Raw genomic sequence first — 12674 nt, 5'->3', positions numbered from 1 at the left:
TCAAATACTTAAGTTCAACTATAATAGGCTTAATGCACACTTCATAGGCTACTTAAACAATTCCCCCCAACGTGGCCTGAAAGTAATTTTGTTGTTTAAAGACACAGCCTTAAACAGAGAAAGATTACACACATCACCACTGTTTACTTCTATGACACAACCCAACCACAAAACTGCCTTGTTTTGGTCTTTGTGACTTGTCTACTGCCTCTCCCAGACCGCAAGATCCCTGGGGCAAGACGGTGAAGCTCTCTCCCTCCCTCTGTATCCAAAACACACAGCACTGGAACTGACACAGAGCAACCCAATCAATGAATGTCTCACTGACCGAGGGAGGGAAGGAGGGACCAGCAGAGAATCATCGTGTTTCAAGTAAGGACATGATGCAATTGCCCCCACCTGGCACAGGCCTCCTCGTCTTGCTGCCTGGCAGTGGAGCAGGGGTGGGGGAGATCCCAGGAATACACAGAAGCTGCAAAACACAGGACTCTTGCTGGCAGAGAAGGCTCACGACAGCCTCCAAATCCCCATATTTACAACTGATTTTTGTGACAGCCTCTTTGGGTGGTTTGGTAATAGTTAAACAAGGCGACTTCACTAGCATACACAGACCTCCATGGGTATATCCATGCCCCCTTCTTCTTTCAAGGACAAGTGTGAAGGCTGAACCCACAGAGCTCCTTCTCAGCGCCCTGTTCCCCGACACAGCCCAGTCTCAGGTGCTCCCTGGTTGTCTGGCTTTTTGTTTCTTTTTCCGAGATGGAGTCTTGCTCTGTCACCCAGGCTGCAGTGCAGTGGCGCGATCTCGGCTCACTGCAACCTCTGCCTCCTGGATTCAAGCGATTTTCTTGACTCAGCCTCCTGAATAGGTGGGATTACAGGTGCACGCCACCGTGCCCGGTGACTTTTTTTTTTTTTTCTTTAGTAGAGATGGGATTTGGCCATGTTGGCCAGGCTGGTCTCAAACTCCTGACCTCAGGTGATTTCCCCCACCGCAGCCTCCCCAAGTGATGGGATGACAAGCGTGAGCCGCTGCACCTGCCACCACTCTGGCTCTGATGGTCCTGATCAGCTTCCAGATGTCTCGGGTTACACACAATCACTAGTCTATCACTGAGACTTTAATTGCAGCTACCCATGGAATTTTGAGCACTTTATTTTTCCCATGATTACTTTTGGAAAATAGAGCAGAGCATATCTGCCTTCTGGGTAGTGTACACTGTTTTATTAAAATGTAATCCAAATTCTAGTTTCACTATTATAGTATCAGTATCTAAAGCAGTAAGTCAGCACACATGCTCCCAGGACAATCCCACACTGCTCTGCGCTGGTGCCTCATGCACCTGGTGGCACTTCCACCTGCTGTCGGCCTCTAGGAGGCAGGCCAAGCTTTGGTCATTTGGGCCAAAGGTGGATGAATACCATTGTGTGGCCATGGCCACCAGGGAATCACTTCCCAAGTGAGACATTTGACAGTTAAGTCACACAGGCTACCAGCCTCGGGATTCAATGGTCAAAGTGTCAAGAGTTTTAGGATTCTCCCCCATGGTTTTACTGGTGTGTATCTGGGGAATGCTGGAGGCCGGACGGCTACCACACCTTATTCCCAGACCCCCTGCTCCAACGTCAAAGCACAAGACTGACTGAGGCCCTAAAAGTGAAGTTTTAATAGTACTATTAGGTTGACTTTCACTAAGTTTCCAATTGTACAACCACAAGAGCAAAACTCTGGGGCTCTCCAAGTCAGAACACGGGCTTTAGGATTAGCCTGGGCTAGGATCAGAGTCCTGGCCCCACACACAAGAGCCAGAGACCTGGGCACAGTCCCAGCCTTTCCAGGATGCTGAGCCTTCTCTAGAGGAAAATGAGGTCAAGGTCGCACTGTTGATACTGAATAAGATCCATAAGTAAAGAACCTAATATGATGCTTGGTACTCAGCAATCAAGTTTGTGTTCTTACACTGGCTGGGAGATGTAGTAAAACCGAGGTTAAGCAGGACCCAATAAGGCGGCATTCATTCACACGGCAGGCATTTCTTAAGGGCCTGCCACATGCAGAGACCTAGGCTGGGTGAGGGTGAACAGGCAGAGAGCACAGCAGGTGAGGGCCCAGCTTCCTGAGCACCAGTGCTAGTGGGGGCCGCTGACACTGCCCGGCTCACAATACAAGACGGACACAATGAACACAAACCGAGCCAATACCAAGGTTCGGACAAATGTCTAAGACGCGTGTCTAAACATGTAATTGATTCATCAGCGGTTCTGCCCAATCCAAAACAATATGGTCCATAGGTTTTAATTTACATAAAATCCACCCAGGCATCCGTGAGAAGCACAAATTAAACGCGCACACAAAGGACTGTGCATTCCATCCAATCTGCAGAGACAGAGTTTAGAAACAAATGCTCAGTAATTTCTCCAAACCTCAACTTCTGAGGATGCTTTTAAAAAACCATTTCCACAAGTTAAATGTTACTCATTTTCTCACACAGACAAGTTAAAACAAAGTTTTGGTAGGTATGGATTTAGCCAAAAGAGGGAGTTCTGGGCCCCCACGTTCCTCTGTAGGACTGCACCGCACAGAAGCCAGTCACCAGCCAGCCGGCTGATGCTCCACGAGGGGAGACCCTGCCTGGGATGACGCTAAGCTGGCCTGTCAAGATAAGAACAACAATCAAAACCCCAACTAGAGAGCGAAGATACCAACCATTTAAACTCGAGGCCTTCATGAGCATAAAAACCACATCATCAACTCCCCAGGCAGGTCCTAGGCCCCAGAAAGAGCATGAACGCAGCCCCGTCTTTCCACAACTCAGAATGCAGGCAGGGAGGCAGAAGTGAAAAGAATGGCTGCCAGTATTAAACACTTGATTTGAAGACTGTGGGCTCACGGCACCTGTTACACACTGGACACGCTGCAGAGTGCTCAGGACATGTGGGGAAGCGAATTCAGTCTGAGGGAGGAGGTGTACATGCAAACCGCATAGATGCAATACAGCGAGAGATCACTGAGCATGGTTTTCACCCAGCTGACAAACCCCCAGAGCCCCAAGGACCCCAGTCCCAGAACAGTATGTTGTCCCCTCCAATGCTGCCTGAAATAAATCCCACAAAATACCAACAGACACCCCAGTACAACAAACACCCTCACAGCAAGAACCACCTGCCCCTTCCACACTCACTTCCCAGTCAAGCCTTGCCTTCCTAGGACTTGGAGCCGTGAAGCTCAGGCACCTCCCCAATGCCCTGAGCCCCGTCTTCCACGCTCCCTCTACTCAAGGGCTCCCGCACTGAGCTGTCAGGTAACTGGAGTGCACAGCACTAAACGCAGGCCTCCCGCCTGCCCCTCTCTCCCGAAGGATACAGTCTCCTGGTCTCTCAAAAGACACAGATTCATGGCAATGGTTGCCTTTCTTTCCAACAGGGCAAAAGGGAGAGAAGACACAGGGTCTGGGGTGGACTCCCAGGATCATGCAGGCCACTTACCATGGGTGATATTTAACTCGTTGCCAATGGCTAAGCTCCAGACTTTGCCTCTCACACTTGGAGGGATTCCCTGCCACCATAAATCTCGAACTTTTCTAGAGCACCACCTGGACAAAAATGGAAGCAAGAGTTTGAGTTTGTTCTACACAGACATTTGCCTACCTGCGTGCCTAGCCCCGAACCACCAAGAGCTGGGATGCACCGTTGTTAGCAGGCACAGCCCCCGCCCTCAGAAAGCTTAGAGTTTAGGGCTCTGTAAAGATCAAATCAACAGTCTCCTTCTGCTGGGCAGCTGCCGTGGCAGGTATGGAAGAGCACAGCACAGCACGGGACAGCACGAACCAGAGGCCCAGGTACACTCTGGAGCCAAGTTCTGACTGACCTGGGCACATGAAGGATGGGAAGGACTTTCTGAGCAGAAAACACAGGAAAGAGCAATGGCCTGGCCTCCTGCAGGAACAGCACGTAGCTGAGAGTGGGTGAGGAGTGCCAGGCGGCACTGCGGCAGCACTGGAGACAGAAGCAGACCCCAGCAGAGTCAGCAGATGGCTGCCGCACCGCCAATACAGGCCCAGCGCCCAGATGTGAGCTGGCACGCTCTAACTGCAGAGAAGAACTGCTGACTCAGAACATTCTGGACTGTACAGAGTCCTTCAGCTCTGCTGGGACAAGGAACACACACTGCCAACAGCCTGGGCAAACCAGGCCCACGTGGTGCCTCTGAACGCAGCATCGTGGGGAGCACAGGCATGAAGCTGCAGAAAGCAGGCTGCATCCTAACTCCATTCTTACCTGCGGAATCTGGACAAATCATCTGTCCTCTCTAAACCTACACTGTCCTCTCGAAAGTCAAGATGATGAAACCTACACCCAAGGGCTACTGTGAGGACGAAGTGAGATAAAGTACAAAAGCACGCAGAACAGTGCCAGGCAGCGTCTGTGTGCAGTCAACGGGAGCTGCTGTGGGTCTGTATGCAATGCATTCAGACCACATCCAACCCAGAGCCCTGTAGGATGGACCAGAGTGGTCTTCCTCGGTGGGAGCAGTAAGCATTCTGAGAACCTCTGTTCTTGTTACTAGATCCCCTGTGAGAACGGGTATAAAGCATTTCCTGACAGCATCAACCCTTTTGAGGACACTGCCTTAAAAAGAATGCTCTGAGCATATTTTCCTAGTGGAGACCCTGAGAAGGGCCGTGTGACCCCTGCAGTGCTGACATGTGGGATGACAGTAGAAGAGAAGCTGGCATCCAAGCTCCCCAAATGCCTCTGTGTGCAGCCCTGGGACTTCCGCCTGCACACTGGCCCCCACCGTTCTGAACACGAGAATAAAAACAAGATCCACAGCTGCCCCTCAGATGTAAAGACGGCAGCAGCTGCCAGACTGCCAGGTGCACTCTACTGGACACTGGGGTCACTATCCTCAAAGAGAGGAACACAGAGGCCTAAACAGACGGCTGTGAGGACAGAGAACCACAGGGCCCTACAGTCAGGGTAGGTGCAGCGAAGTCTTCCCTGAGCTTTGGAGAGCACACAGGAGTTAGCTGGCTGAGGAGGTACAGGACAAGAGCATTCTGGGCACAGGGCCTGGAACATGTGAGGCCCCAGGTTTAAAAGCAGCAACACCTATGGAGGGCTCCCTAGGGAGAGGGCTCTGTCCAAGTGAAGGAGAGGCATCCGAGGGTGAGGCTGCCGAGGAAGGAAGGCCACCTCAGTAAGGGTGTTGCCCGCTAAGCTAAGGGTTCAAACTGTGTACTGAGAGTCACAGGAAGTTACTGAAATTCTAGGTTAAGGGAGGTGACACCAACTCATGCTTTAGAAGCTGGCTCAGGAGATGAGAAGAAGGTGAACTGGAAGGGAGGAGAAGAGATTATCACAGTCTCTACCCCTCCAGCATAGAGGGAAGGAAGATGACGCAACTTCAACGCGCTGCATCCAGGGTGTCACTGCTGGCTATGACGACCAAGGCTGTGGCCCACAGATTCTAGACAGAAATGCCCTGCAGTTCAGCCGCACCCACAGCCATGTCTTACATTGTTTCCCAGTTAGGTAAGATCTCATTATTCCAGGTGAGCACAGCGTTTCCAATGCTTTCCTCGACTCTACATCTTTCTTCCAGCTGCTTCTTCCTCCGCTGGGCTTCTTTCAGCTCTAGAAATCACAATTTAGAAAAACAACGATCTACTAACTGATATGGACCATTTCCAGGCAAGGTGATTTTCCTGTCACACTGCAAACACACCAGGAAAGCGGCCCTGAAGCAGAGCGAGCATCAGCTCCAGGGCTCACTTTGCACCAGATGGACTCCAGAAGGTCAGGCATTATCCACCCTTTAATAAGCTTGCAAAGTGTAACATCTATACAGGAAAGTACACAAAGAAGAATATGATTCAGCTGACCGGGCGCGGGGGCTCACGTCTGTAATCCCAGCACTTTGGGAAGCCAAGAAGGGCGGGTCACCTGAGGTCAGGAGTTCGAGACCAGCCTGGCCAAAGTGGTAAAATCCCATCTCTACTAAAAATGCAAACATTAGCTGGGCGTGATGGCAGGGGCCTGTAGTCCCAGCTACTTGGGAGGCTGAGGTAGGAGAACTGCTTGAACCCAGGTGACAGAGGTTGCAGTGAGGCGAGATAGCACCATTGCACTTCAGCCTGGGCAACAGAGCGAGACTCTCTCTCAAAAAGAAAAAAGAAAAAAAAGAACATGATTCAGTTACTACAAAACAGAAAAATCCCTGAAACTACCATCCTGATCAAAACAACCGAACATTACTAGAAGCCCCTCCTGTGCTCCCAGCCCTATCCCCTTCCAAATGCAGGCTCCATGCTGACTCCAACAGCTCGAACGTTACTGTTTTTTTTTTTTTTTTGACGTCTTGTTCTGTCACCCAGGGTGCGGTGCAGTGACACAATCTTGGCTCACTGAAACCTCCGCCTCCCAGGTTCAAGTGATTCTCCTGCCTCAGCCTCCTGAGTAGCTGGGATTACAGGCACCCACCACCACGCCCAGGTAACTTTTGTATTTTTAGTAGAGATGCGGTTTTATCATGTTGGTCAGGCTGGTCTCAAACCCCTGACTGCCTGCCTTGGCCTCCCAAAGTACTGGGATTACAGGTGTGAGCCACCACACCCAGCCTTGAGCATTACTCTTAATCTACAAATGGCAACTTTGAGAAATACCATGCATTTAGTTTACATATACTCTTTTTGTGTGTGGTCAAATTTACCATTTTAACTATACAGTTCAGTGGCATTAAGAACATTCCGACTGCACAACCACACCACCATCCATCACCAGAACTTTCTCATTGGCCCAAATGAAACTGTCCCCATCAAACACTAACTCCCCACTCCCTGTCTCCCCAGCCCCTGGCACCCACCATTCGACCCTCTGTCTGTGAGTTGGACTGCTCTAGGGGCCTCACAGAGGTGGATTACACATCATGTGTCCTGTTTGGATTGACTGGTTTCACTCAGGGTATCTTCAAGATTCCTTCATGTGGCCGCATGTGCCAGAATTTCCTTCCTTTTTAAGGCCAAATATTATTCCACTGTACATATACACCACATTGTTATATATTTTTATTTATTTATTTATTTTTTCAGACAGAGTCTCGCTCTGTCGCTCAGGCTGGAGTGCTGAGTGGCATGATCTCGGCTCACTGCAACCTCCACCTTCCGGGTTCAAGAGATTCTCCTGCCTCAGCCGCCTGAGTAGTTGGGACTACAGGCATGCTCCACCACACCTGGCTAATTTTTTATTTTTAGTAGAGACAGGGTTTCTCCATGTTGGTCAGGCTGGTCTCGAACTCCCGACCTCAGGTGATCCACCCTCCTTGGCCTCCCAAAGTGCCGTGATTACAGGCGTGAGCCACCGTGCCTGGTCTTTTTTATTTTTATTTTTAGAAAGGCAGACTGCCACATGCACTGCCTCATTTGGATGTGTCTGGAGTCTTGGAAGCCTGACGACTGTACATTCTCCTACAAATGGAGCCTGTCTGGAGGCTCCAGCAGGGGAGTGCAGCTACTCATACACCCTGACTGAAGACCGGTCCTCTATCGGGGATGGTCATTCTCTTTGACCAAACACACAGCTTCAGGAGGGACCCACATGGAGTGCCAGTGGGGAAGGGGACACCGGGCTAGCTAGCAGATCAGCCAAATCAACCCTGGTGATCAATGGAGTGACAGATATGACAGCCAAACTGGCCTCACATCCATGTTATATATTTTTAAAATCTCCTAGAAAAAGAGTTTAAGTGTTGCAAGGAATTTTATCAAAACATCTTCTGGGAAATTTAACAAAACAACCCAGAGAGGGAAAGAAGTGTACATATCACTGATGGCTGAAACCTTCTGTAGTCTGGTATGTCTATCTTACACAGTCACTTTTCTCATGTCAGTTCAAAGTGCTTTTCTCTTGAATAAAGCTACCAGGAATGGATAGTAACCTTCCACGAGAGACACAGGCACCCCGCTCCAAAGCCTGGGGCTTTACAGCCCACCCAGGACAGCCTCGGGGGGCTTCTGGGATGAGAGAGGCCTCCTTGGGAGGCTCCCAGCAAATCCTGCAGTCTCACCGCTTCTCCTCTCTGCCTGCCTCAACATCCCCGAGTCCCTGTGGCCCACCCATGCCACCCTGCGGCCCCGTTTTCACTTGTGGGGGCCTTCCACATGCATTTTTATTGTTTTGGAAGACTACAAATTTCAAGGCCTGAAGTTCAGGTTCTATGACACTAAATAGTAAAAAGAAAATAACCAGAAGGACACAAATCCTGTGCTGCCCGATCTAACCCAGCAAGTGTGAACTCCATTACCTCGCTTTTTGGCCTGAACCACCATTTCTTCATACTGCTGTCTGTGCTTCTGAGCTTCTTCAGCTGGTTTTGCTGGGAGATTTCTTGATAGGAAAGAAATGAGTTTTCACCATTATAAATACCACATAAAAGTCTTTGAGAAAAAAACCTGAAACATAATTTCCTAAAACATAGAAAGCTCAAACACTGAAAACTCATTTTTTTAAGATTACACAGTTCTTACACCAGCTTTTATAATACTTTCTTACAAAAACAAGTTCACTATAAAACAAATGAATGGGCTAGGCACAGTGGCTCACGCCTGCGATCCCAGCACTTTGGGAGGCTGAGGCGGGCGTATCACGAGGTCAGGAGATCAAGACCATCCTGATTTAACACAGTGAAACCCTGTCTCTACTGAAAAATACAAAAATTAGCCGGGCATGGTGGCACGTGCCTTTAGTCCCAGCTACTTGGGAGGCTGAGGCAGGATAATCACTTGAACCCAGGAAGCAGAGGTTGCAGTGAGCCAAGATCACGCCACTGCACTCCAGCCTGGGCAACAGAGTGAGACTCCGTCTCAAAAGAAAAAGAAAAAAAGAAAAAAAAAAGAATGATAAAGATTAGTAGGAAGAAAGTAACAATTATCCACAACTGCAACAGTAATAAACACTTAATCTTTTGGTATATTTTCACCCCACACTCCAAAGAAACTTTGATTTGACTGCAATACCCTAATAACTGTCAACACTTAATTCTTGAAGCAGGGCGCTCTAACAGCATTTGTTACATGTATGTATGACGACATTTCCTGACCAGATTTTTAAAGTGAAAAGATTTTGTACTAGCTACATGGTTCATTTGTCTTTTTACATATACAGATGTGCACCTTAGTTCTAAGCACCTTGGTATACCTTCAAAACCCATTGAAAAAATGCAATTCGTGCTCTCTTTCAGAAGCGTGCTTGTGACTGTACTGGCACTGGGGTAAAGGGAGGGCAGGAGTGTCTGGCTGCCTGTGTCCCTCACACAACAGGATCCACATTCACTGGGACATTTTAAACAACCATCACTTGCTGCAGAAGAGTCCGCCCGTTCACCTTTCAGAGCATGAAAACGACTGGTCTTCAAAGGGCAGAGTCTTTTCCTGATGGCCTCTAACTTTCCAGTCCTCCATTTCTCTCCCCAACACAAATTTTCAAGGATAAGAATTAACACTAGAAGACACCCTGTTTCTTTTTTTTTTGAGATGGAGTTTTGCTCTTGCTGCCTAGGCTGGAGTGGATCTCGGTTCACCACAACCTCTGCCTCCCAGTTCAAGTGATTCTCCTGCCTCAGCCATCTGAGTAGCTGGGATTACAGGCGCCCGCCACCACACCTGGCTATTTTTTGTATTTTTAGTAGAGACAGGGCTTCACCATGTTGGCCAGGCTGGTCTCGAACTCCAGATCTCAAGCGATCCACCCGCCTCGGCCTCCCAAAGTGCTAGGATTACAGGCGTAAACCACTGCGCCCAGCCGACAACTTATTTTTAAATGCTAAAGTAAAAAAGAAAAATCACCTGCGTGGAAAATCCTGGTCAAAACTTCTATGCTACAGGACAGTTTTCCAAATTGGTCATTTACTATCATTACAGAACACATGTTAATATAGGGAGTAAGAAGTAATTCTGGCTTATTCGTCTTCCCTTTCTGACCCCAGTTCTTCTCTAACAAAAAGGTGCTTAGCAAGCTGTACTTATTTCCTAAAGCAAACACTCTACAGAGATTCTTCTTAAACTCACGCTGGTCTGTCCTCAAGGATGAGTGCGGTGGTGGAAAGTGGTTCAAAGTCAAGATTCTTCCTCACATTCTGCTTTGGAGAGGGTGGCTTGCTAGGTCTTCCAGCCTTGTCTTCATATTCCTAGGACAAAGAAACCAGGATGACTCCAGGTCCATTCAGATAGAATGAAGTCTTCAGAACGCAAGAAAGTTGTTCTGTCATGAAACTCTTTTAAGCCAATTTCGAGGACAATTCACCAAAAATCTTTCCTGCTATTCAGAAGGAAAAGCCGCTGACTAAAGGGGTCTTTTTGGAGATAAGAGTCTCGCTCTGTCGCCCAGGCTGGAGTGCAGTGGCGTGATCTTGGCTCACTGCAACCTCCACCTCCTCGGTTCAAGCAATTCTCCTGCCTCAGTTTCCCAAGTAGCTGGGACCAGGGGCGCCCACCACAACTGCTGGCTAATTTTTTGTATTTTTAGTACAGACGGGTTTTCACCATGTTGGCCAGGCTAGTCTTGAACTCCTGACCTCAGGTGATCCACCTGCTTTAGCCTCCCAAAGTGGTGGGATTACAGGTGTGAGCCACTGCGCCCAACCTAAAGGGGTCTTAGAGTTCCAAAGTTGAGACCACTGCTTTATGACACGACTGTGCGCTTCCCTCGCTGGTGGGGAAATAATAAAGGATCTCATCATCAAACGCTGCCTCAGGTCTCCTGCTCCTGGGTAAGAGGCATGTGTTCTGTCTTCTGGACACTGTAAATTGTAACTGATTATTATCATGGCCACTGGGAAGCCACCACCGCAAATTGTTATGTAAATAGTTTTGCCATGCCCTGGAAATCTAAGAGCAGCCTCCACACCACTGGGTCACCGGTTCACCCACACACTGCAACCACAAGAGCTCAGTCACACCTGGTGACCCACATTCCAAACACCCAGCCAGAAGAACTCAGGAGAGCCGAACAAGTTGGTGCTTCTGAAATAACGTGTGGGTACTTCGCTCTGTGCAAAATCAAAACCACAATCATTTAAGATGATTATAGAAAACTAACAAGATATTACAGACAAGGCTCTCAGGACTGCCCCTGAAGGGAAGATAATCTCATTGAGAAGACAGGACAAAGAAAGGTAGCGTTAACCTAAGATTTCATGTTTGTCATGAGGTGGTAAGAAATTGCTAAAAGAATTTCAGGGACACTAGCTGTCAAGAGGGGTGTTATCGGTGAAATTATGCAGCAAGCAATTATTCTCTTAGCCAGAAAGGCCTCTAAAAAGTAAAAAGAAATAGATTATTTCCTCAAAATACACAGGCTATGAAAAGGATGTGCACCAAGCAGCAGTTGGGAGGGGCGGTTTCTGTACACCTGGATGTACATGGTCACATGTCTTAACACTGTCTACTGTGGCTTAACATGGTTTCATTACAATTCTAAAATTACTTCCACTTACCAGAAACTGAAAACACGGACTCATTCCTTGCTGGATTCAAGTATCTGAGCATCTACACTGTACGGGGTACACAGTCGTGACCTAACACAACACTGGCCCTCATGAAGCTTCGAGTCTAGCACCTGAATGTCAAAGTCACCAATTTCATAGGAAATCAGCCAAAAACTGAGGCATGCTGCATTTTAACAAGAATTAGTAACACATACCCCATGAGGTGCTACTTATCTGCTGAGCCTGGTCTGGTGAACTGTATACCAAGGCTAGAGATGTTGGGCCCAAAATCAGCCGTGGCAGGATGTGGATGCCCATTTCCATCGGCTTCTGTGTGCTCTGTGCGTGTGGACTCATTTTGTCTTCATAGCAATCTGCTTGGTAAGTGTCACCCATTTTACAGACAGCGTAACTGAGGTTCAAGGTTCAAAGTGAAGTGACTTGCCTGAAGCATACAGCCAGCAAGGCTGGGCCTGCAGGACTCCTTCCAGTCTGCCACCCTGAGCAGGCCCAACATCATCTGTGAATACACTCAAGCCCACAGGTGTGCAGTTTTACAGGGGAAAGCCTGAGTCCTATACGGCTTAGGTGTGGCCTCTGCAGCCAAACAGCTCTGGAAGCAAATTCAGATCCACCAACCACCGATGACCTCGGGCAAGGTACTCACTTCAAATCCCTCAGCCTTCTTTCCACATCTGCAAAATGGGAAACCCCGCCTGCCCCACCCCGTGAGGGCAGCTGGAAGGAATGAGGCGACGTCACAGCCTCTGGTGCACAGGGACTGCCGGAGAAGGGCAGCCCTTGTTACTCTGCGCCACTAGCTTTCTCTCCCCTCAGACCTGAAACCATGGAAAAGGCAGAAAACCACGCTCTAGTGCCAAAGAACAATCCAGGAGCCTTGCCAAGCTGCCAACGGCACAGATACAAAAAGTAGGAGTAAAAGGAAGTAAAAGCCTTGAGTCACGACCAGAAACGTCAGATCGCTTCAGTCAGAGCTTCTTACTATTACCAACGGCAACAAACAGCGGCAGTGGCTGACGCTAACAAGCCCAGCACTTCCGAGTGCTTTACGCGCGCACGCTGGGCTAACTCCATCTCCCTCCACACCAGCCCCCCGAAGGGGCTACCCCACCCCCAGACCACGCTGGTTTAACTCCATCCCCCTCCACACCAGCCCCCCGAAGGGGCTACC

General features: G+C 48.9%; 1 protein-coding gene across 3 annotated transcripts in view; it reads right to left on the bottom strand.

Moving 5' to 3' along the window:
• Positions 1-12674, bottom strand: part of TBC1D14 (TBC1 domain family, member 14) — a 148297-nt gene that overhangs the window by 27927 nt on the left and 107696 nt on the right. For all 3 annotated transcript variants that reach the window (XM_012002160.1, XM_012002161.1, XM_012002162.1), the window contains 4 exons: positions 10065-10183; positions 8303-8385; positions 5520-5637; positions 3487-3593 (listed from right to left, as the gene is read on the bottom strand). In XM_012002160.1, the coding sequence (XP_011857550.1) occupies positions 3487-3593; positions 5520-5637; positions 8303-8385; positions 10065-10183 (427 nt within the window). The remainder of the gene's footprint in view (positions 1-3486; positions 3594-5519; positions 5638-8302; positions 8386-10064; positions 10184-12674) is intronic.

Source organism: Mandrillus leucophaeus, unplaced genomic scaffold (assembly GCF_000951045.1).
Source record: "Mandrillus leucophaeus isolate KB7577 unplaced genomic scaffold, Mleu.le_1.0 Scaffold68, whole genome shotgun sequence".
Lineage (NCBI taxonomy): Eukaryota > Metazoa > Chordata > Mammalia > Primates > Cercopithecidae > Mandrillus > Mandrillus leucophaeus.
This window is presented reverse-complemented; position numbering and strand designations above follow the sequence as displayed.